This window comes from Cervus elaphus, chromosome 14 (genome assembly GCF_910594005.1).
Source record: "Cervus elaphus chromosome 14, mCerEla1.1, whole genome shotgun sequence".
Lineage (NCBI taxonomy): Eukaryota > Metazoa > Chordata > Mammalia > Artiodactyla > Cervidae > Cervus > Cervus elaphus.
In genome coordinates, this window is record NC_057828.1 from 53,748,219 (window position 1) to 53,773,289 (window position 25,071).

The 25,071-nt window shown below is 43.6% G+C and overlaps 2 protein-coding genes across 6 annotated transcripts in view; both read right to left on the reverse strand.

The window, feature by feature from the left end:
• Positions 1 to 5,890, reverse strand: part of PLEKHM2 (pleckstrin homology and RUN domain containing M2) — a 39,347-nt gene extending 33,457 nt beyond the window's left edge. The window contains exon 1 of one of the 3 annotated variants that reach the window (XM_043923284.1): positions 5,611 to 5,890. In XM_043923284.1, coding sequence (XP_043779219.1) covers positions 5,611 to 5,670 — 60 coding nt within the window. In that variant the 5' untranslated portion in view covers positions 5,671 to 5,890. The remainder of the gene's footprint in view (positions 1 to 5,610) is intronic. The other 2 variants (XM_043923283.1, XM_043923282.1) reach the window with 2 other exon arrangements.
• A 7,651-nt stretch (positions 5,891 to 13,541) lies between these two features.
• Positions 13,542 to 25,071, reverse strand: part of DDI2 (DNA damage inducible 1 homolog 2) — a 42,194-nt gene continuing 30,664 nt past the window's right edge. The window contains exons 2-3 of one of the 3 annotated variants that reach the window (XM_043922963.1): positions 24,100 to 24,162; positions 13,542 to 21,612 (exon numbers count right to left, since the gene is read on the reverse strand). In XM_043922963.1, the coding sequence (XP_043778898.1) occupies positions 19,727 to 21,580 (1,854 nt within the window). In that variant the 5' untranslated portion in view covers positions 21,581 to 21,612; positions 24,100 to 24,162 and the 3' untranslated portion in view covers positions 13,542 to 19,726. Of the gene's footprint in view, positions 21,613 to 24,099; positions 24,163 to 25,071 lie in introns of those variants that run through there. The other 2 variants (XM_043922962.1, XM_043922964.1) reach the window with 2 other exon arrangements.

Here is a 25,071-nt window from a genome sequence, read left to right on the forward strand (position 1 = left end):
CCCCGACTCCCTCCAGCAGATCCATCCTGCTCACCAACTTATCCTGCCTGGCCTTCAAGCCACATCACAACCAGAAGGTCTTTGTATTGGTTTGTGTGTATGCACACTATGTTGGGTTTGACTCTTTGCAACCCCATGGACTGTAGCCTGCCAGGCACCTCTATCCATGAGATTTCCCCAGGCAAAAATACTGGAGTGGGTTGCCATTTCCTTCTCCAGGGCATCTTCCCGACCCAGGGATCAAAACTACATCTCTTGCGTCTCCTGCATTGGCAGGCAGATTCTTTACCAGCTGAGCCACGGGGGAAGCCCTTGAATTGCTTTGTCTGCTAATATATCCCTCTCCCCTTCTACTGGAATATCCACTCCACAGATCTTGTCTGCCATGCTCGCTTCTACCCTTTTAGGGCCGAGGGCACTCAGGACAGAAGGTGATCGGCAAAAGTTTTCGAAAGTCAGGATTACATGGACATATGGTAGTATTTATGGGAGTGACTGCATTGGTTCCACAAACCTGGCATGGTGCAAAAATCCAGTGACAATACAGATTTCATTAACTATATGGAACCAGCCATCATACCAATTTCTCTGAACATGATCCCCAGCCTACCCTAGGGAGGATATTTTTGTGCACAAATAGTAGCTCTGCGCCAAAACCAGCCTGCAACCTGTATATGCAAAAAAGGTTTAGGGGAACACAGCCACACCCATATATGTATGGATTGTCTGTGGTTGTTTTTGAGTTGCAAGGGCAGAACTGAAGAGTTTCAACAAAGACCACATGGGCTGAAAATACACCATCTGGCCTTTGAGGAAAAAGTCTGACAAACAGTGAGCGTGAAGAAACAGAAATGTAGTGTAAGACTGAAAACTACCCCAGAGAAAACGGCAGAGTTCACACAGACACTTGCCAATGCTACTGGTAGCTAATATCTTATTCAGGCCTTGTTATGTGCAAGATACTGTGTTCTGAGATATTGTGCTATGAGTGTATCATCTCCTGTAATTTAATTCTCATTACAACTGTGAGTGGGTTCTGATTGCTGAGGCTAAATGAGGTCCAGTAATTTGCCAGGGTCAACAGAGTCAGTGACAAATCTAATTCAAACCCCAAGCGAGGTCTGCGTGCTCTGAAACTTGCGCTTGGAGCCACCATGCTGGACAGCTTCCATGGAGAGCACTTTTCAGTCACAGTGAAGGGAACTCTCAGCACTCTTGAGACTGGCATGTCTCCTCATTGTCCTCAGAAGACCACCTGGACGCCCCTGATGTCTTGGGATATTCTGTTGTTTTTGTTCAGTTGCTCAGTCGTGTCCAACTCTTTGTGACCCCATGAAGGGCAGCACACCAGGCCTCCCTGGCCTTCACTATCTCCTGGAGTTCGCTTACTGAGTTGCTGATGCCATCCAACAATCTCATCCTTGGGGACGTTAAATGCCCACTATTTTCTATCTTAAATGCCCACTTCTTCTCTGTCTTTGAATTCTACTGGCTTGTCAAGACTCCGTACAAGCTTGCCTTCTCTGAAGCTTCTCCTTGTCCTGGTGATTAATTCTTCACCTGGTTAAAATTCTTCCTCCAACCAATATATGAACAGTTGGAGGGTAAAGGCTGCCTTCGACAGCACAGAGCCTTTGCTCAGACTGCAAGCATACGTAACAGACATGCTCCTCAGAAACAAAACAAAACTCCCATGAAAACTACAGCCTCCCCTCCCCTGGAGAAGATGCTGCTTAGTAGACCACACGCCAGTTCAAAATGCCAACACTGCCTTTGACTTGGATGTCTCTCTTCAGCTGTTAACAAATTGGCAACCACAAGCTTTATCATCTGCCCCTGAGACGTTTCATAAGGAACGTGCCTTTCATTGTTATCATTGTCGTTTACCTGTGCCAACTATTAAATTCTCCAGTTCTCTCCAACCCCCACAAATCCTGCCTTCATATCAGCTACTGTATCTCTTGTGTTACAGGGCATGTTCAGCATCACAAAATCTAGATGTGAGAATAGTTGAACTCAACAAGGCTCTTGAGAGTCCCTTGGACAGCAAGGAGATCAAACCAGTCAATCCTAAAGGAAATCAACCCTGAATATTCATTGGAAGGACTGATGCTGAAACTCCAATAACTTGGCCACCTCATACAAAGAGCTGACTCACTGGAAAAGACTCTGATACTGGGAAAGATTGAGGGCAGGAGGAGAAGGGGGCAACAGAGAATGAGATGGTTAGATGGCATCATCAACTCGATGGCCACGAGTTTGAAAAAACTCTGGAAGATAGTGAAGAATAGGGAAGCTTGGTGTACTGCAGTCCATGGTGTCTCAAAGAGTTGGAAACAACTGAGCGACTGAACAACAATGCTGCTTAGGGAGAGTGGTTGCACTTGGGGGCATCATTTCTGGGGTGATGGCTATAGTTGTTTCTTGTCATAGGTGCTGGATACATGGATATGCCCACTTTGTGAGAACCCATTCAACTGTATGTTTAGAAGTGTAGGTATATTCTATTTCAATAAAAAGTTCTCATATATCCTGTGTCAACATAGCTTACACACGTGGATCTTTTTTTTTTTTGCAGAAACCCACATCTCATTTTATTCATGAAACATCCTTAAAAAGGACGGGTCAGACCATCTTACCAGAGGTAGCATGGAAGTAAAGGCAAAGCAACTCTCATGGTGACATATAAAAATGTAGGTGAGACTGATGTTCAAGGTCAAATTTGACCCCAAGACTGTGAGCCCTCAAAGCCTCCCGCTGTAGTTGAACTGATTCCTACTAGAAGCAGATACTCTGATTCAGAAAACCAAATGCCCTTCATATGTGAGAATCAAAATAGTTTTCTGAAACAGGACATACAAAGGAAGTGGGTAACAAGTCTAAATGGTCTATAACAATATTCAGGTGCTAAGGCCTTGAGCCATCTTCAGACCTTGTAAAAGTGAAGAACTGCCTGACCACAAACAAACAGAAAAACCAACCACTTATGCTACACACTGAATGTAATTGTATTTTGGTAGTGTCTGACTCTCTGTGACCCCAGGGACTGCAGTACGCCAGGCTTCCCTGTCCTTCACTATCTCCTGGAGTTTGCTCAAACTCATGTCCATTGAGTCAGTGATGCTATTCAATTATCTCATCCTCTGTTGCGCCCCCTTCTCCTCCTACCCAAATGTATGCCCCTTCAACATCAATTCAGATGTTGAAATTCTAACCACCAATGTGATGGTGTTAGGAGGTGGGGACTTTGGGAGGTGATTAGGTCATGAAGGTGGAGCCCTCAAGAATGGGATTAGAGCTCTTATAAGAGACCCAGTAGAGCTCCCTCCCCTCAAGCCATGTGAGGGCACAGGGAGACGTCAGCAGTCTTCAGCCATAAAGACAGCCCTCACCACTTTTTTGTTGCTGATAAATCACACAGTTGTGTAAGACTCTTTGCCACTCCCACGGACTGTAAGGCTCCTCCTGCCAGGCTCCTCTGTCCATGGGATTCTCCAGGCAAGAACACCGGAGTGGGTAGCCATTCCCTTCTCCAGGGGATCTTCCTGACCCCAGGGATCAAACCCAGGTCTTCTGCATTGCAGACAGATTTTTTATCGTCTGAGCCTCCAGGGAAATCCAGAACCTCACCATGCTGGGACTCAGTATTTTCAGGCTTCCAGCCTCCAGAATCATGACAAATAAATTTATGTTGTTTTATAAGCCACCCAGTCTACGGTGGTTTGCTTTAGTGGCCCAAACAAAGACAACTTTTGAAGACTGGGTTAAGCACATGCTAAACACTCTACACACAGACTCTCAACAAATCTTCCCAAGAGCCCTGATTTTATCCCTGCTTTATAGATGAGAAACCAAGACACAGAAAGGGTGAGGAACCTACCTAAGGTTACATGGTTATTCATTGGCAGGGTGGGATTGAACCCAGGCCGTCAGACTCCAGAATTCATGTTCTTAAACATGACACTTGCCATGCCTCTTGTTGTGATGTACCTGGGGACAAGTTTCCAGTTTCTAGTGTGTGACATACCTTCCTGGCATGCTTGTCCAAGCGCATACAATGATAAGATCTTGGCCAACACACCCAACTCTTTCGTAAGTGGCAGGCTGATTTACAGAGTAGATCCCTGCTCCAGAAAGAGTCATGCTGACGCACATGTCCAACCTCCTACCCGGACTTTCCCCCATTTATTTGTAAGTTAGAGATTCAAAATCAAAATGTGTGGCCTACCTGAAGCCACAACCAGCCCAGATTAGACTAGAAAGGTGCCTACTTGAAGCCACAGTCAGCCCAGATTAGATTAGAAAGGTCAATTGTCTTCTTTTGTCTTCATTACCAAAGATGGATTGCTTTTAGACAAAGTATTTGCTCATCCTACACTCCTTGAGTAAGCAAAAACAATGCCCCATTGCATAAGCAAAGCTTAGGAAAACTAAAACTTCTGTCAGATGTCTACAATGCTACTTTTAGCTGTACTTTTAGAGGAACATTATAGTAAGAGCACATTTTGAATCTCCTTTTCTTTTTAAGCCACATTAATCTTTATGAATAGTAAAATTGCTCAACTGCTTTTGAGGAATTTAAGTGGGGAAAGATGGGAACATGATTATTTAAACATAATGCTTCCTTTAATGAATTGTCTTCATTTTGGAAGTGATTTATCTGATGAGCCTTCTCTTACCCCTCATCCCCCCACGACCTACCCCATTTTCTGAGACTATGGGGTGAACTAGGAAGTCAAATTAGGAAACCACTGCAACAATATTCCTCAAATGATTGTCAGTGCTGGTTTGGTTTTAAGTGAATACGAATCCTACCTTTTGGCCTGGGGACCCTTTCTCAGATGAGCTGACTTCATACAGATAGTTACTAATATATGCTTTTAATAGGTCATATTTTTTTCTCTACCTGGAATTGGGACATTGATCCCTCCTGCAGGGAGCACCATAAATTGTGGTGTCACCAAGTTCTATAGGTCTCTGTCCAAGATGAAAGGTACTTTAGTTCTCAATCAAAGCTCCGAAGTGAGCCTCTTCAAAACTGCCATCTTGGGCAAGATTATTCAAGAAACTTCTCAGGACCAGAGGCAATGTCACCCTGAACTGGGAAGACTGGAAGCTGCTTGTCATGGGCCGTCACCCTGACTGCCGACTCCCCGAGATGCAGACACAGGGCGGATGGAGGATGCAGCGATACCGCCCAGGGATGCACGGCAGGTGGGGCCCTCCAAGAGCTTTTCTGCCGCTACGCTCAGAGTAGGGGGTCCTGGCGAGTGGCAGCCCCTCTAAGTGACGCAGGGCCCTCGGGCCTGGCTATGTGGAAGCTCCCAGGACGCTGACCTCAACTTTGTTCTGTAAAAATAGCTCAGAAGCAGCGGCGCTCACGTGAGCCGCCCCGGCTTCTTCTCCATCGTCCCTGGGCTCCCGGCGGCTTCTCGTCCCCGGGGTCGCGGAGGGGAAGGGCGGTGTCCTGAGACCCGGTGACAGGAGGGACCCCGGGCGAGCGACCCGAGGAAAAGAGGGGGCGCTGGGTGGGGTCGAGGGCCCGAGCCCGGAGGGTAGGGTTGGGCTCGGGGCTCCGGGCCCGGGCCGGGGCGGGCAGGCCGCGCTCACCTTCTTCACCGACAGCGAGATGTTCTCCAGAATCCGGTCCTTCACCTCCCGCGGCTCCATGGCGCCGCCGCCGCCGCCGCCCCGCCGCCGCCTCTTCCCGCGCCGGGGCCCCGGGGCCGCCGCCAACCGCTGCCGCCGGCCGTGCGGGGGCTCCGTCGTGCCGGCCGCGGGGCCCGGCGCCCGCCGCCCGGCCCTCGCCTCGCCCGGCCCCTCGCTCCGCCGCGGCCCGGCGGCTCAGGAGCGCGGCCGGCGGGGAAGGAGGCCACGGGCTGTGCGCGGCGGCGGCGGCGGCAGGAACTGATGTCAGGCGGGGCGGCGCCTAGGCCGACGGTCGGGCTGGGACGCCGGCGCCGCGTCGCGCCGGGGAATCTGGGACCCGGGAGACCCCCTTGGCGTCCAGACCCAGGCGCCCCGGCCCCTCCTCAGAGACCCTGGAGACCCTCTCCCAGTCCGGTCGGACCCCCGGGACCTGGAGACCCCGCCCCCGCCCGCCAGAGGCCACCCGTAGCCTCCCCTTCCTTAGCCTCGAGACCCTTCAAAGCTCAGTCCCCGGCTCTCAGCCCAGAAACCCAGGCCCCTTGGCTTCGGGCAGCGTAGAGACCCCCTCCCGGACCTGCCCACAGATCCCTGTCGACTGGCCTTCACCAGCCCAGGTTTCCCCACCCTCACCGCCCAGTCCCCAAGTTTTAGGCCACTCCGGGTCCTCGATGCTCCTCGCCACCCCCAAAACAGTCTTCGTTTCAACTTCATCTTCAGTCCCGAAGCCCTTGCCTGTTCTCACCCTTATCCCACTTCTTCAGCTGGTCCACATGTCCTGAGGACCTAACAGCCTCAGCCCAGAAGCCATTTGTACCCTTTTCTGAGCCAAAGATCTCTTTCTATTTCTTCCAGTAGTCATGTACTGATGTGAGAGTTGGACCATAAAGACCAGCTTCAAGGCTGAGCACTGAAGAATTGATGATTTTGAACTGTAGTGCTGGAGAAGACTCTTGAGAGTCCCTTGGACAGCAAGGAGATGAAGTCAGTTAATCCTAAAGGAAATCAGTCCTGAATATTCATTGGAAGGACTGATGCTGAAGCTCCAATCCTTTGGCCACCTGATGAGAAGAGCCAACCCATTGGAAAAGACCCTGATGCTAGGAAAGATTGAGGGCAGGAGGGGAAGAGGGTGACAGAGGATGCGATAGATAGTATCACCAACTCAATGCACATGAGTTTGAGCAAGCTCTGGGAGATAGTGAAGGACAGGGAAGCCTGGCATGCTGCAGTCCATGGGCTTGCAGAGTCAGACACAACAGAGCGACTGAACAACAATTCTAGGCGGTAACCCTACAGGGACTTGGTCTAACTCTTTAGAGAAAAAAGCAAAATCCCTAAACCCAGGGTATTTCCTGAGTTCAGGAAAATAGGAGATAACAGCCTCTGTGGAGCATAGAAGAGGGCAGAATGACAGGTGGGGATTGAGGCTGCAGTCACTGGACAGGTGAAGAAAAGCCTGAAGGCAGAGGAAACATTACTTTGAATTTGGAAAGAAACAACCTGGTGTCCAGAAGTGTTTGTGGCAAGTAGGAGGAAAGCTGGCTTGAATGACCTGTCGGTCTAATAGCTTTGCTGCACTCCCTTCCCACTCCACCTAGACTGGGTGCCTACAGGCCCCAACTTGTCTGATGCAACTCCAGCTTCTGGGAATCTATTCAGTCCACAGCAAGGAATGAACTAGCTTTAGGATTCCTCCCTCCTTTTAATAATAACAAGCCACCATCTGGGCAGCATCTTCTGCTGGGTGCCACCTTCCTATGAAGTTTACTCATAGCTTGGGCACATGACAGCTTCAAAAGATGTTATTATCACTTGTTATTAACAGGTCTGATGAAGGCGGTGGCATTTCTGGCATGTTGTTTCTATCTTCATGCATTGGGGAATGGTCAGGTTCAATTTTTTACAACATCCAGGAGGAACTTACAGCTTACTACCTAGCAAATTCCTTAGGCTTGTATAGGTATGTGAATGGATGGGATAAGTGAGGTAGACTTTAGTCTCTCAAGACTTCTTGCAGGAAAAGGGAGGGAGTCCAGTGTGTGTGTCCACATGCAGATAATTGGCCTAGGCCCAGGTGGCTCAGTGGTAAAGAATCCGCCTGTCAAAGCAGGAGATGTAGGTTCATCCCTGGGTCGGGAAGATCCCCTGAAGGAGAAAATAGCATCCCACTCCCCTGGAGGAGGGCATGGCAACCCACCCCAGTATTCTTGCCTGGAGAATCCTATGGATAGAGGAGCCTGGTGGGCCACAGTCCATAGAGTTGCAGAGTTGGACACAACTGAAGCGATTTAGCATGCACCAGTATTCTTGCTGGGAAAATCCCACGGACAGAGGAGCCTGGTGGTCTACGGTCCATGGTGTGGCAAAGAGTTGGACACAACTGAGCAGGCATGCTTGCACCAGAGCTCAAATATGGAATCCATTTTTGTCTGTGAAAAAAAGAACAAAGAGAGGGTGCCTGTCCATCCTCTTATTGGGAGTCATTCAAGTTCAAAACTGAAACTTATTCATTTATTACACAAGACTTTGCTGATCATGTGGAAAGGGCATGAGACTCTGAGGCATCCAGAGTCAAAAGCCTCAACTGAGTCACTCTGGGGCCCTGGGAAAATCTTAGTTTCCAAACCAGTGACACAGGAAAAATTATCGTTCTTTTTTTTTTTTAATAATATTGTTTGCATCTAAGTCTACTGCTGAACACTGTTAGATGAGGAAGTTGGGAAGGCAGGCAAGATCATAGAACTGCCACAGACCTGGACTACCAGGTCTCCTCTGCTCTTCTTTCCAAAGGTGTGTACTGCCTGAGAGAGGAAAAAGAAAAAATTCCAGCAATTATAACCTTAAAAGACAATTGGACAAGACTGTTAAAAAAAAGTGGAAGATGGCTTAAGGGACCAATTCCTCCCTTCCCCACAACGCAAGGCAAATATATTTATATTCCTAGAGGAGGGAGTAAATATTTCCTTGGCCATTAGGCTTGTGAAGTTGCTCTCTATCTAAGAAGGGAAGAGAAGGGACTAATTGTAAAAAACAGCGATAGTCCCATACCTTAACTCTGGTACCTGCACGTGCAGACAATCTGCAACTCTAGGCTTGGGTAAACTAACAAAGGCAACTGTAAATCTAGGGGGTTTTATTTTAAAATGTTGAACACCTGGGAAGTCCCTGGCGGTCCAGTGGTTAGGACTTGGCACTTTCACTACCATGGACCCAAGTTCAAACCCTGGGGCAGGGAACTAAGGTCGTGTGAGCTGGGGCGGGGCGGGGGGAGGGAGCGGGGGGAGTTAAACTTTCAGTCATTTCCTACTTATTGTCCCACCAGCAATATGGGTTTGTGAAAACTGGGATATCATTCAACCTCCCTGCTTCAGAGCCTCCAAGAGCTTCTCATCAGAGCATTTGGAATAACGTCCATTCTCTTCTCAGGCCTCCAAAGCCAGAGCTGATCTGATTCAGCCTCTCTTTCTGACTCATCTCCAATCTGTCCGCTGGTGTGTGCCAGCCCCCGCCCACCTTCTGCTTCTTAAACAAGCGTGTGTGTTCACATCTGAGGGCCTTGGCTGGGAAAGCTCTTCCCCAGTGTGGCAGAGGCCCCGGGCTGTCCATCCAGAACTGCTTGCTCCACAGTGACAGCACTGTAGCCCGGCAGTGCTAGTGTATTTCCTGGCTTTCCTTGCGGTAGGCGTGACTATATCATCAAGTTCTCTCCCAGGGCATGTGAACAGAAATAAAGTGATCCACTTCCTCCTCCATGCCCTTCTTCCACCAAGTAGGATGAAGCCAAGGGGAGGTCAGACTTGTAAGAGAAGAGCCTTGTTCCCTGGGCACTGCTTGGATGAGATCTATCAACCAGGAACACCTGTTTGGACTAGATAGCACAGGCAAGATTAAAACTTGGTTTGTAATAAATTATTAGAATTTCTGGCCTCTTTGTTCCCTCAGCCTAGCCTGATGCAATACACCCAAGATGCTCATCTGGGGACTTCTCCGGTGGTTCAGTGCTTAAGATTCCACGATCCCAGTACAGGGACTGGGTTTGATCCCTGGTTGGGGAACTAGACCCCATAAGCTGCAGCTGAGACCTGGTGCAGCCCAATAAATATTTTAAAAGCCTCATAGGGCAGGAGCCTCCTTGTCAGCCAGGTCTCAGTTTAAATGTTAGCTTCTCAGAAGACTTTTCTCTCTGATGGCTTTACTCCACATGAAGTAGCCTCTAGTCCCGTATAGCATGCCAACCTCCTAAATTTTCATTTTAGGATGTACTACCTGTGTTTTCTTGTCCGTGGTCAGGCTTCAAAGACTCTGTTAGAACATAAGCTCTGCAGAATGCGCACTTTTGCTCAGTTCATGCAATGTTGCATTCACAGCACCAACTCAGTGTCTGGCACATGATATTCAGTGTTTATTGACTTAGTATCTTCTGATTAAATTTTAATTCAATAGGGATGCAGAAAATTTTTTAGCTGACCATAGAAGTAAAAGCACATAAAGAGAACTTGCACCAAATAAAAGGCTCCTTCTCTTTACATCTGATTTGGGCCTTTTCTATTCCAGGAAGATAATGGGTGAGAAATTATGGCCCAAGTCGGTACAACCATTATGGAGAGGTGCTGTTTGCCACAGTCCCAAATTAGTCTTAGACGTGGGTGTAATAAAAATACTACCTCACAGGGAAGCCTGCAAACTTACTAACCTCATAATGTCATCTTTCCTTCTTATTTTGGCCACACTGTGAGGCTTGTGGGATCTTAGTTGCCCAACAAGGGACTGAACCTGGACCCACGGCAGTGAAAATGATATCTTAACCACTGGACTGCCAGGGAATCTGTCACCCATCTTTTAAAATTCACATTAAACTCAAGGTCTTCCGAGGTGGTGCTAGTGGTAAAGAACCTGCCTGCCAATGCAGGAGATGTAAAAGATGAGGGTTCGATCCCTAGGTTGGGAAGATCCCCTGGAGAAGGGAATGACAACCCAGTCCAGTATTCTTGCCTGGAGAATCCCATGGACAGAGGAGCCTGGCAGGCTAGTCTATAGGGTCAGAAAGAGTCAGACATGACTAAAGTGACTTAGCACACCCAAATCCAAGGTCAAGAGTCATCCCAGGCTAGAATCCCTAAACCTGCACACTGACCTCAATGACCTGACTGGGTTTCAGGTCATTTTTGTCACTCCACTCATGGGCCTTTGAGGCAGTCTAATGGTATTCACGGATTACTTCAACATATATCTGAGGGCCTGATATGCATAAGGCAAAGTTCTAGGCTTTGGGAGATAGTAGTGAAAAGGCGACAAACCCCTACTCTCAAGAAGCTTACATTTTAATGGGGAAGATGAGATACAGAAGTGAAATGAAGAATATGTTAGGATGTGTCAGTGTTGAGAAAAATGAAGGAAAATGACAAAGATAAATTAGCTAAAGAAGGCCTTACTGAGGTGGCATTTGAGTGAACACCTAAAGGGAGTGAGAGAAAAAACCATGGAGGTGTTCAGGGAAAGGACATTCCAGATCAAGGAAAGGTCAGAGGCACACAGGGGCCTTGGAGGCATTCTAAGGACTTCAGCTTTTACCCTGAGTGAGATCAGGGCCCATTGAGGGTTTAAGGAAAGGTGTGATCTAACAGAATCATGCTGGCTGTTGTGCTAAGAACATTTTGTAGACAAGGGTAGAGGCAGGGAGACTTACTGCAGTACTGAGGTGAGAGGCGATGATGAGGCCTTGACCATGGTTTGAGAAATGATCAGATTTCAATTATGCATATAGTATGTATTTGGCTGTGCCCGGTCTTAGTTGCAGCATGTGGGATCTAGTTCCTTGACCAGGGGTTGAACTCAGGCCTGCTGCATTGGGAGTACAGTGTTTTAGCCATTGGACCTCCAGGGAAGTCTTCAACTGTATTTTGAAATGGAGCCAATAGGATCCAGGATGGGTTGGATGTAGGTTGTGAAAGAAAGGAGTCAAGGTCTGAGTGAACACTGGAAGGATGAAGCTGCCATTGACTTCTCAGGGGAAGCCCGAGAGGAACAGGTTGGGGTGGGTGGTGGAATATTTCTGGTTCGGGGAATTTCTATTTCAGATACCTGGAGTTAAACAGGGAAAATGTTGGTTTTTAGTAACTTTCTATGAGGAACCAAGCCACTCTAGCTCTCCTTAGACAAAAATCCACAAATAAGGACTGGTAGGTAAAGCTATGGTTTTCCAGTCGCCCTGTATGGATGTGAGAGTTGGACTATAAAGAAAGCTGAGCACCGAAGAATTGATGCTTTTGACCTGTGGTGTTGAAGACTCTTGAGAGTCCCTTGGACTGCAAGGAGATCCAACCAGTTAATCCTAAAGGAAATCAGTCTTGAATATTCATTGGAAGGACTGATGCTAAAGCTGAAACTCCAATACTTTGGCCACCTGATGCGAAGAACTGACTCATTGGAAAAGACCCTGATGCTGGGAAAGACTGAAGGCAGAAGGGGACGACAGAGGATGAGGTGGTTGGATGGCATCACTGACTCAGTGGACGAGTTTGAATAAGCTCCAGGAGTTGGTGATGGACAGCACGCCAGGTGTGCTGCAGTCCATGGGGTCGCAAGGAGTTGGACACAACTGAGTGACTGAACTGAACTGATAGTTTGCTAATCCTATTAGAACACTAATAGTTTTGAACAGGGAAGCAGTATATCTGCTGACAATTTAGCCCTTTAAGATGGAAGTATGTTCTGCTTAATTTGCATTTTAAAATCTAGAACTATGTTCTTGAACTTTTCCCCCATTCCTCTGTATTTCTATTTTTAAATGTATATCCTACCCTTTTCTTCTATTTTCCTCCTGCAAGCTGTAGATCCCTGCCATAAACCCCCCAATTCACTTCTGTGATGCTTGTAAATCTCCCCCCGCCTTAAAATACAGATGCAGTGAATTCCCCTTTCTCTGTACCAAAGATCTAGAATTCTTTCCACCAATAACTAATGTTTCACAACTTACTCCACTCGTATCAAGTACTAGAAACCTCATTTCAAATGAACTGATTATCAGATTGAGATCTGAACAATGGAAAAATAAGTACTTCTTACCTCCAGCTAGAAGTAGCTTTGGCTCTCAGCATTCTGATAGTCAAGGAAAGATAACAGAACAAGGCGGGGATGTCTCTAAACTACTCCCTGTATATATCAGCTGATCCATGTACATTGGCTACTGCTTAGTCGTTCAGTCATGTCAAACTCTTTGTGACCCTTTGGACTGTAGCCCACCAGGCTCCTCTGTCCACAGGATTTTCTGGGCAAGAATACTGGAGTGGGTTGCCATTTCCTCCTCCAGGGGATCTTCCTGACCCAGGGATTGACCCAAGTCTCCCGTGTCATCCCACATCCCACATCTTTACTGGCCGAGCCATCAGGGAAGCCTATATACACTGGAAATCCTCTCAATAAGGGCCCCACAGCACACACTCATGCAAAAAATGGTAATTCCACATTAGTTAACACCCAAGGGTGTTTCTAACTTACTCATGAACCCCTATGACAACCCCAATAGTCCCCATTTTATAGATGAGGAAACTAAGAAAGGTTAGGGAAGTTACCCAAAGTCACACAGCTAGTAAGTGGCAAAGTTAGAATTCACACCTGAGCATCCTAGCTCTAGAGACTAGTCTGAGCCACAAAACCCTGTCACCAATGTTGTCTCTATTGCTGTGCATCACTGGGGAGCAGTGTCCGTTTCACATCAGCAGATGGCCATCCACCTGCAGGATTTATCTGGAAGTGGCTCACTTCTTCTGGTGTTTAGGATCATGGCCACAAGTAACAGTGCCTAGGCATAAATTATTTAAATGGCCGGGAGACAGAGACAAGGACAAAAGTAACCAACCATATCAACTTAAAAGAAACTAATCAAGCAAGAGTCTTACGATAAAAACTTTATTGTCTTAAATATCAAATGTTTTACACATCACTTTTTCTTCAGAAAGTTCCTAATAAAAAAAGAAAAATAAAATAAAAGTGTTTTGATTACTCAGGGCTGACTTACATTTCAGTATGTGACAATGACTCAAACCCAAATGCATCTAGCTCACTCAGCTGCAGACAAGTCGTGTCCAGCCCCCAAACCACTGGCACAATGCAACCAGCTGTGGGGTTCCTGAGTTTGGTTCCCTTAAGCTCTCAGAGGTTTCCCAACTCTCAAAACCAACGCCTTATGGGAGTGAAAGAGCTACTGGCAAGCCTATTTTGCCAATCAGCCTAGTTCTTGTAAGATGCAGTAGTCTCAAAGCTTAAAGAAAAATCAGGAAAGCGATAAAAGAACAATTCCAAGAACAAATAAGAGGGAAAAGAGGGGTTTCTATTTGCTAAAATTTGCCAAATATGGCTACAAAACTGGTAAACAAACCTTATTTGAGTGCAAAGGCCATTAGCCCAACTTGCCATGGAAATGAAATTTTGAATAAAAATGAGCATTCAACGTTCATTGTAGGTGCACAGTTAAAAAAAAAGCAAACAGTTAGTATGCTGAATTGATCTGAGTATATAGGAAACTAGAGAGGTCTACCTTTCTTTAAGCCACTGATGCATCCTTCAAGGCTGAATGTGAAACAAACTCCTGGTAAAATAGTTTATTAGTTATGTATCTTTCCAGGAAAAAAATCTACCAGCACACCTCTTTCCCAAGTTAGCTAATGAAGACCTCTTTATGGTACATATGAAGAGAAATATAATTCTGTAAAAATTATTCTAATTTCATATTCCACATCCCCACCCCAAGTCTCCTTAATTTTTTTTAGGGAAATATCCCATCTTCTACACCCCTGCACCAATGTTCTCTGTAGAATTCATTCCCTAAGACTGTGCTCTAAAACTTATCTGCTATACCCTCTCACATTTTAGTCCCCAGAGGATCTAGATTACCAATATGTAACTGACAAACCTGCAAGGATTTTCTAATTGTAAACTTCAGAAGTCACTGTAGTTAAGGTTCAGAACTTCTACCTGTATCCTCAGGATTACCACATACACGGTGACATTTTAAATATTGGGCTCAAGAATGTCCTTTTGATGGACCTGTCCTGCAGAAAGATTTGGCAGAGGCCTGAATTTTCTTGTAAATAAATTCTGCCCCTCATCCAGTCTCAGAACCACTGCTTGCTACATTCTCTGCTCTAGAGTTCTATTTTCACATTTTGCACTCAACTGCTTTAAAACAGCAAATCTTCCAGAATTCTCTGCTAAGTCTTGTTGGCCCAGATGGTTAGTATTTCAGAGCAGCTGACTCAAAGACGGTAGGAAGGACGCCATAGCACAGTCCATACTTCTACCCTGCATGGAAGGAGGTCCTGATGGAAGGATAAGTTGACTGTCACTGGTGCATGTTAGGTCATCTTCCATTTACTTGCACTTCTATCCTGCCTGTTCCCCCTCACCAACAGTGTAAATTGAATTCTGTCCTTAATCTCTTCAAGTGTTTCTACCAAATGTTAGAACATTTTTTGTTGGTTTCTCCAATCTCATTTTTTCAAAAACATTTTTAAGAGCAGTTTTAGGTTCTCAGATTCTAATTCCATCTTGAGCCTGCTTTTCCATTTTCTCTGAATTTGAACCAAATTATCCTAGTACGACTTTTAAAATAAATGATGCTAATAGGCAAAAATAGATCTTGCACTTGAAGTTAAGATTTGTTTCATGTCTCTTGACGAGACTGACAGCTTTACAGGGCAGTTTCCAGTTTGTTTCAGTACTGCTGTATCCCCAGTGCTCACCAGTCACTTAATGTTTCATGAGTGAATAACAAATTTTTATTCAAAGATTCAAACTGTAGTCTGAGAGAGTAACAGTTCATTGTTCAAATAGATTTCTTGAACTTCTGCTTTCACCACTGTAATACTGATAGCACAACAAAGAATATAATAAACACATAGAAACCATTTTTGCTTTTTGTATGCCTGATGCAAAAAAGCCATGTCATAATCCTTCTATGGAAATCCAATCCTTCTGGGGAAATCAAATGATTTGGTGCAGAATAACTCTCAATCAACAATAAAGGTGAGCCTTTAGGACATTCTATACATGCCTATCTCCAGGAGGGCCATTTTCAGACATTCTCTACCCTTCCCCACCCCAATGATACTTCCACTTTTATCCCCCACTCGAACTTGATGCCTCTGCTATTTGGAGAAACTAAGGCACAAGAGAAAATCAAGCACATCAAAGGTTCCTCCCTTAAGTTCTACGATTTATACGATGAACTCCCAAGTAACTTCCATCGAGGGATCACTACTGGGGGACCTGAGCCATGATTTGACATTTCTGGTTCTCAAGGACATGCTTTGAGTTTACCTTGTTGTAAATTGGCATGTTTAAATCTTTCAGAAAGAAAGCAGCTATTTTAATTTATGGATCTCCTAACGTGAAAGGTAACTTTCATTTTCTCAGAAGGGGAACTCTCTGAGAACTGTGTTTGTTTCTAGTTCAGCCACAGACTACACTAAGTCACCAAATTCAAAGGAGAAATTTGCCTTTTTGGTATTTGTGCTAAAGAATGCATAACCCAGTTAGCTTCTCTTATGATATGCTACCAGTGATAGCAAGTTGGAAACATGTAGCAGTTCAATTGCCCTGCTTACACTTTCTGCAGGTGACAAACCTATAGGAAATGGAAATCAGAATGTACTGCAACTCTTCTGGCCAGTGACTTGCAAGGCTGTTTTTTATAAACATGGTGGGATAAAAGTCTTCACCATAACTTAAGACTGTTATCTGAAGATTAATAAATGTTTACTTTTTAATCTATGTAAAATTAACTGCAGGATATCTATCACACATGTATATATACACATGAGTAAATGGTTATAAACCAACCCAAAGTTTTATGGCTTTTGCTAGAGATAGAAAAGCTGTGCTAAGGGAAAAACAGGCAGATTCCACCTCAACTGGTTATCATAAAATCGGTAACACAAAGTCTCATATATCTTTTCCCTTTGGGAAAAAATACACGGTGTGTGTCTCCCTTCAGTATGTATTGAGACAAGGAGCTCTGGAAAGTTATGTAGGCTGCAAGGCAGAACAGTTTTCACACACACTTACCATCTATCTAGTTCCCTTTGCCAAGCAACTGATAATCTTTGTGATAATAGATAAAGCCCAAACGGTGGGATGAAGGCTATTAGACGATGTCTGGATGCCTAAAGTGGTACAAGTGGAAATAATTCTTACCAGTGACAATGGCAAAATCTAGAGCCTATAGCTGACTGGTTATCAAACACATCTTACACATAGGAACCAACTTGAAGGAAGGAAATCTTCTCCTCTCTTTGGTGAATAAACAGACACCACTCTTGGGGGTAAGCACTGTTCACAAGGCTGTCCATTACTGATGATGACAAAAGAGCGATCCAATAAAGCAGCCAATACTGGTAATGGCTGGCCTCACCAGTTCTGCTGGCAATCAGAGGAGTTCACAATGATTTTATCTTATTCTTGGAGAAGTTAATCTCTAATTTCTGCACTTTGCATAAAAATTGACAGTGAAGGTTCACTAGCGTCATGTTCCTTAATTCCTTTCGTGTTTTAGAACTGCTAAATTTAAAAATGATTCAAGACCCTGACAATGTCAACAATTTTTACTTTCACACAAACAATGGACAGGAAGATTTAAAAAAAATCAAAAGCAACTATAAGTTGAAAAATAAATGATGAAAAAGGACAGGGATATTTGGCAAGTGGGTTAAGCTCATCCAAAGTATTCCTAATAAGAATACGTGTACAACTATAGGCCTATCTATTGAATTTTCTCCTAGAAATAAATATACATATACATACAATAAAAGCTATTGTAATGAAACCTTTTCTGGATTGATATTCTATAGCCCACCTGGGATTGACCCCCAAATCTCCACATTGTGAAAATTCAGTGGTTAAGTCTCTGAGCAGTGTTCAGAGGAACTGCTTGTACAGAAAACTAAGAGGCCCATCTTTATAAAGAAGGCCTTTTGGAGGAGTCTATTGTCATCAATAAGTCCTCCCATCCTACACTCACCCCACTTTGCAACCCTAAAGATTTATAAGCTCACAATAAATTCCCAATCATACCCATAAAGCAAATCAGGGGCCCATTGCATGGCTACTAAATTTTGCTTCAATCATAGCACCACTACTTAATTAGTCACAGCTCTAAGAGCTGGTTGACAGAAATCCTATTAGCAGGTTCCTAGTGCATCTTATATCTTTGGCGTAGGGCAGGCAAAAGGGTCTACAGCACAGGATTGTCTAAAAGAACACTGTAAAGACAATCTGGCTAACTTGTTTCGGGCGCCACCCTGAATACGGTAAGCAACAACTCTTGTCTGTCAACCATTTCCTAACTTCAGAGAATCACGAGGAATCTATGCGACTTTCCATCATATCACTCACAGCTCCTAATACACATACAAACATCACAGCAAAAAGAAAGAAGATGGAATAGGGTAGAAGAGCAAAGTCTAAGTGCCCCCAAATTAAGATTTAAAAAACTCCTGAGATATGAGCCTCCATTTTGATTGTGCTCAATGACGTAAATTTTGACAGAAAGAACAAACTCTCAAAGAGAGTAAGACTTCAGACAAAAATCACTTAACATTAAAAGTTCACAAATCACTCTTCTGAAGCTTCTGTTTCAGACACATTGCAAATCATCACCTGGAGTCAGGAATTATCATTCTCAAAATTCTCTTCAATAAAACCAGGACTTCAGATTCCTGCTAGGTATACAAGAGAGTTTATCTTCCAGGAAAAAAAAAAAAAAAATCTAAAATCTACCCAGTAGAATTATTGCACAGTGGGGCCCACAGGACAATGATTTCCAAGGGCTAGTCCTCATATAAAAAAAGGCCACAATAAATACATCTATATACTATGCCCCACTCTATATTGACATGGTAAACACAAATATGACGAATCTTGCTTAAAAAAAGAAACTCCTGAGGAAAGAAAGGGATGGAAAACTCTACCAAGGCCACTTGAGTCAGAAACTCCAATTGTTATTTCCACTGCCATGAAAGACACTCACCAAATAGACTGACCATTCCAAGCACCAAGATGAACCAGTGACAAGGTTATTACACTTGAATATTTCACTCAGAACACAGCTCAAACTGAGCTTTAGAAGAACTTCCTAGAAGAAGATGAGTTTGGAAAGGAAATAAACTGCTGGCAACCAACCCATCAGCTGAACATAAGTTCACCATGAGTCATTAAGGGTTGAGATGTGATAAGTGAGATGCTACCAAACCCAATTGCTAGTAAATTCCAGTGTTTAGGCCATTATTTCACTCACAACAGTTGTTGAAACATCATCGACATTGGCAATTGCAATTACAGTTTTTCCTTTCTTTTTTTAATCTGGGTAGCACCATGTTACACTCTGATGTTAATTCCCTCACAAAATCCCACCCAAGGTATCTGGCAATCCATGCAGTAGCCTGTGATGTACAAAGCAGCCCAAGTCTTAAGCCCTCCCAACTCATCACATTAAAATGTCAAATCCTAACCACACCAATGGAAACATGCTACTCCACGAAATATTCTTCAACTATTCTTCAATTTCCTGCTACAACCGATGAATCATAATGCATTCCAAACATCAAACCATGTGATCAAGTTTGTAAACCAAAAAATGAGTCAATAAGCCATACCTTCCTTGCCTACAGCACAGACACAGCCACATCATGCTTTCAGCTGCATGGGTGGTGGGATTTTCTCATGGCTTCTGCTTTTTAAAGCACTCACTCTCATTCTAAAAGGGTATGCTATACACAAAACCATCAATTTTATTCCAGAATACATCATCTTAATGATAATAAAAAGCTTCTGTGTGCACATACTGCCAATACATTAAAAAAGGCCCAAAATTTAACAAATAGGATAGACAAATTCATCAGACAAGAGATCATAAATTACTTTGGCCGAAAAAAAATCTTTAAAAAAAAAAATCTGGCTCAACATTCTGCTTGCAGGTTTCTACATATACTGTATATGTGGTGAGTGTGTATATGTGTGTGTAGATATACAGCTTTTCTTTTTTTAAAGGGAAGAGAGTATGGTCTAGCCCACTTTTCCATGGTTACGTAGGAACTACAATGTTCTTTGCTAGCAAGACAAGAAGTGCAAGGTCTGCATTTCCACCAACTCGATGCAAAGCCCCAAGAGCTTCCTGCAAAGTAAAGCCGGCACGGAGAATCCGGTCAATGTCTGCAGCAGGAAAAATTAATGGTGCAAGAAAGGAGGGACTTGGTGACGGATGGCTGGTAGGTGGTTCAAATCCTAGAAGTGACCCTGCAGCTTCAGGACAGACATGTTCCCTGGCCTCAGGCCTGTCTGTCACTGGATTCTGTGTGCCCTGACCCAAATCTCTAACCAGGATGCAAGCGGGTGATGAGGACTCAGTTTGCTCAGAAGTCTGATTGAGTGTATCCTCCTCATCTGCTAACAGTCTGGGTGAAATCTCTACACCTAAGGTGCAATGTAGTTGATTAGACGCTTCTGCTGAGGCTATAGTAACAGAACTACTCTCGTTTACTGACTCCTTGGACTTCGGGACACCTTCCTTATCAGTTAATAGGTCATCATCTGGACCCCTCAAGTCAACAGTTTCTACATCTTCCACTCCAGCGTCAGCTGAAGTGTCTATTAATTCTTCTGTCTTCACTGATATAGATATGGCCTGATGAAAGGAGACCTGTGAACACTGTTCACTCTGGGTTGTCTTAAGATGCTCATTTTGGGTCCATCTTTCAGAAAGGTCCTTAATACCTGTTTGGCCCTCAATTACTGTCTCTGACTGACAGATACCTTCTTCAGATGTGTTTTCTGAAGCTGGTTTACTACTAATGACCAAAAGTTCATGAAGTTCCTTCAAGGCTGCCGTTATGGATGAGCAAGATTCCTCTGTTGACTCTAGAGAGGGCTGACAACTGCCACAGAGACTTATTAAAGAGGAAGGGCGATCCCCGCATTCTTTACCTGTTTCAGACATTTCAACATTACTTTCTAGAAGCTGTAAATCCTGAGTAGAAATGGAATTACTCGAAATTTCAGAGGAAGGGTTACATTTTGATGTTTCTACTTCCATCAAGGGATTATCTAAGATGAGATCAGATGCACCAATGTTCTTGACATTGGTATTCTGACCTCCTGAATTCAGCACAGCAACTAGGGACTGTTCAACAATATCTACTTCCATAAGTGTTTCTGAATTTGAGTAGCCAAGGCATCTTGAAGGTAGAATCTCTTTCTCTGTACCCGGAAGGTCCACATTCTGCTGTAGCCTGTCTCCTTTCATTGCAGCTTCCAAACCAGCACTGCTTCGTTGCCTTTCTCCAAGAAGTTCAAGGTCCCCTGTGTGACAAAGATGGTCTTGGTCATGTGAAGCACTCTGTTGTATAACCTCTTGCTGTTCATTCCTTGGTTCTTCGTGCTGCTGAAGGCCACTCACCTGACTTGGGTCCTGATAATCTGGGTGCCAACCTTTCTCCCCTGTGAGCCTCTGCGGGTCTTGCATCCCAGTAGTTGTGACAGATAAATTGGCTTCCTGTCTTGTGTGGAGATGAGATTTGAGGCCCTGGGTGCTTCTTTCAGCAGATTTATCTAGATGATCTGCAACAATGGCTTCTTCGAGTGAATTCTGCAAAGGCATAGCTGGACTCTGGTTTGCTGGAGCACTGTCTGCTGAAGGAGTACAATCAGAAAGATCCTGTGGAAGAAGATGTTCTTTCTGCTCAGAGGTTATCTGGAATTCAGCTGAAGCCTTCAAAGCCTTCACAGCTTTAGGTTCAATGCTGTCTGGGTCACTGGACTGGATAGGGCTGACTGAAGCAGAGACAGAGTGAGCACGACTTGGAGGATTACCAATCTCAGGACTCAGTCCTGGAGGATGGGCTTGATGGTTAAATCCATCTGAAGTTGGTAATGATGACATTCCCAGTGAGGTAGTTTCTTTACCGCTTTTCTCTACAAAGGACGACAGTGAAAGGAAAAAAGATTAATCAGCAGGTTACAAAGGCCACAAAATTATCAGAAGATATAAATTTAAACAAGATAAAATCAGGTCCTTAAACTTGGATCTGTCTTATATTCACAGACTTTATACATGAACCATTCTCATTGTGGGAGACAATATCATAGCATCAGAATAAGAGGTAGGCATGTTCTTGATAAACTATGTATACTGGAATTCAATAATTTTTATTTAGGTACCACAGAATGGCTAAGTTAGTCCTCAAGACTGAAGGACATTTATGTATCTTTACTCTCAGTGGGTTCAGAACTCCAGAATACTTTCTCCAAGTGTGTTCTCTCTACCACTTGCCCTCAAACCACCTGGAAGCTTGCTAAGCATGCAGACTGTAGGACATTATTCTGAGGAATAAACCTAGGAGTCTCTTTATTCAGTAAGTTACGCAGGTGATTCTTTTTTTCTTTGAAGCAGGTGATTCTTAAACGCACAATATAATCTTGCTGATTTCGGTGCTAGGAAGATCCTCCTGCCAACTCACTGCAGTGTGTCAAATGTGGACCCTGAGAAGTCTAAAGCCAGGTATGTCTGGGATTTATGTCTCAGAAATAACAATGTGATACTACTCAGGGACATCTAGAAGACAGAGAAGCAAACATTCTATTTCTATCCGAACATTTCAAAAACGGTGTGAGTTTGACTCAGAACAAAAATAAAGGTAAAGATCAAACAGACTAAATCTCAATTATTATCTTACCAAACAACCCAACTCTGAAAAGGAGTATCAGTTACTTTATCGAATTAACACAGTATAACTAGGAAAGAACATTTCCTACTTTAAGGGCAGGGAAATAGGAGGAGAGGAGGGATATAGTTCATAAATTTTCCAATAGGCAATAACAATTTAGATTCACTGCAACTTACTGACCATTCATAAAAGATGGAAGGATTAAATACCCACACCTCTACACAAACATCATGATGTCATTAAACTTCAGTTCCAACTCTCCTTCTGATACTAATCCATCCAACTAAAAATTGACCTCCATGCAATTATTACACAATCTTTAATTAAAAGTCAAAGGCTGGTAACAAAAATGACATCACAATACAAATTGTTAGGACAGGTGCCACTCAAATGCTTCATGTTAACTGTGCCTTAGAAGTCATGAAGCAATGCAGTTATGATTCAAGGGACTCTAAATCGTTCTAGTCCAACCTAGGTTAACAACATGAAAAGATAAAACACTGTCAGGAAGTTACTGACTTCTTGTGAAACAATCTTTCTTATAGTTTAAGGGTAAACAGAAGAACAGCATGTACTTTTCAGTGCAAAATATATTCATTAGAGTCTGGAAACACTGTAAATAGTTTTATTTATCAATCTGGACAGCTAACTCTGAAAGAGGTTCAATTTTCAGTTAATGGGAACAGAAAGATGCACTGTAGTGAAATGTCCATGTCAGCAGTGGAGAGGTGGGCGAAGGTAATGGCCTTTGGCAATGGTATGTCAGTTATAACTGGGTGAGGCGAAGGTGAACCAACCTCAATGCATTCCGTACTCACTATGAAGGCAGCATATACTCCTCCTGTAGCTGAGATGGTTAAGTTTCACTGGCCTAAGTCCTAAATGTAGGGGAGGACGAGGTCAGTACTACAGGACAGCAGAAGAGGATGAGGACAATGGACATTAATAATAAATAATGCCTGTTTTAACCCATCCTTATGAGGAAAATGAAAGAAAGAAGTAATTAAATGCTACGTATCTAATTACAACCAGCCTGCAAACCCCTATACATTCCTAGGTTGACAGTCTAAAAAGACTGCCTTTCTTCCTTTTAATAAATCAGTCAGTATACTCAGGCTGACATTTATTATATTTATGCTACAGGGAAATGGAAGCAGAGTGCCTCCTGTGGAAAAACTGTCAGGCTAGGGAGAGAGGGAAAAGTCAAGTTTTAGCTCTTGTTAGAAGATTAAACTTCAGTCCTGCCTGTGTTACTGACTCTGTGACCCTGGCCAAGTCACCTGGTCTAAGCTTCCATTTCTTCTTCAATAGGATGAAAACGCTGCCCCTGAATAATGATGGGACTTATGTGTAGTAATGTGAAAAACACACTTCCAGTTTTTCAAAAGAAAGGGACTTATGAAATTCCTAACAACGTGGTTATCTTCAACAAGAAAGTGCTATGATGCTGATATTCTTGATTGATATTCACAATGGTCATCTGTTTTCACTGGGATTTTTCCCCCTGTGGACTTTCTAATAACTGATAAAATTTTAACTGGTAAATTGTGCTTAGATACATATGTATGCCAACATACAAATATATATATATATACATACAGGCTAGTTGTAACCAGATTAAACAAGGTGAACTGGTGAATGACAGAAGCTAAATTTTAGAACTGCTGTGGATACAAAGACTTTCAGACCACAGACGACGACTGGGTGGAAGGCTTAATGTGGTGTCTATAAATACCTGGTCTGGGGCCCACTCCAGCTGCAGTACACACACACTACATGCATCATGGCTTCTGACGCTCTGTTTGAATTAGGAAACAGACAAGCAAACTTGGGTTAACAATGCAAACCACACAGCATGCAGGGTTACAGTTTCCATTCCTTTGCCATCTTTAAGATCAGGAACTGCAGAGTCAAGTGGGGGAATGTTCTTGTAGTTTGAACATCAAAAAGATTTGCTAGTTGCTCTAATTCTCTCACAATACATAAAGCAATATGTCAACTTCAACAGATTTTCAACAGAATTTGGGAAGAAATTAATTTTCCACACCTACACAGAGAATTCATGGGCAAACATGTGAAAGAGATGAAAAAAAGTAGATCCATAGATGGAATTACATGATATGAAAATCTTATGGAGTAAAAGTGAGCAAACACATATGATAGTAACTTTCAACATTTCTGTCTCAGTTGAGATTTATTTTTAGAAGAAAAATAATCCAAACCTGATTACCTATCCTGGCTTAACTTCTTTATTTTTTCAAATACTCTGAATTAGTATTTTTAAATTATGTTTTAATCAATAGAAAAGATAAAGATATTCTGCTATGGAGTATCCACACCAAAGAGACAGTTTTTAGGGAAAAATACGTTTATCTACTATGTTCACAGTTAGGTGATTCTGATTAATAGTAGGATGCTGATGTTCCAAACAAATACAATATGATATTGAAGAATTATCTCACAATTTAAACATTACAAAAATTAGCACAAGCTATATACTTTCAGTAACAAAAGGTCATCACACAGGTAGAGAGCCATTTCCTTCTAATCCTTTAAAACTGGTATACCCCCTTCACTATGGCTGAAAACATCTGTGGTTTCTATTTTAATCTCCAAAACTTTTTATTAAAAGAAAATAATTACTCGAAGAGGTTAACGGTTATATTAAACTTAGGGGTTGCTCAGTCACAGACACAATGTCGTCCTC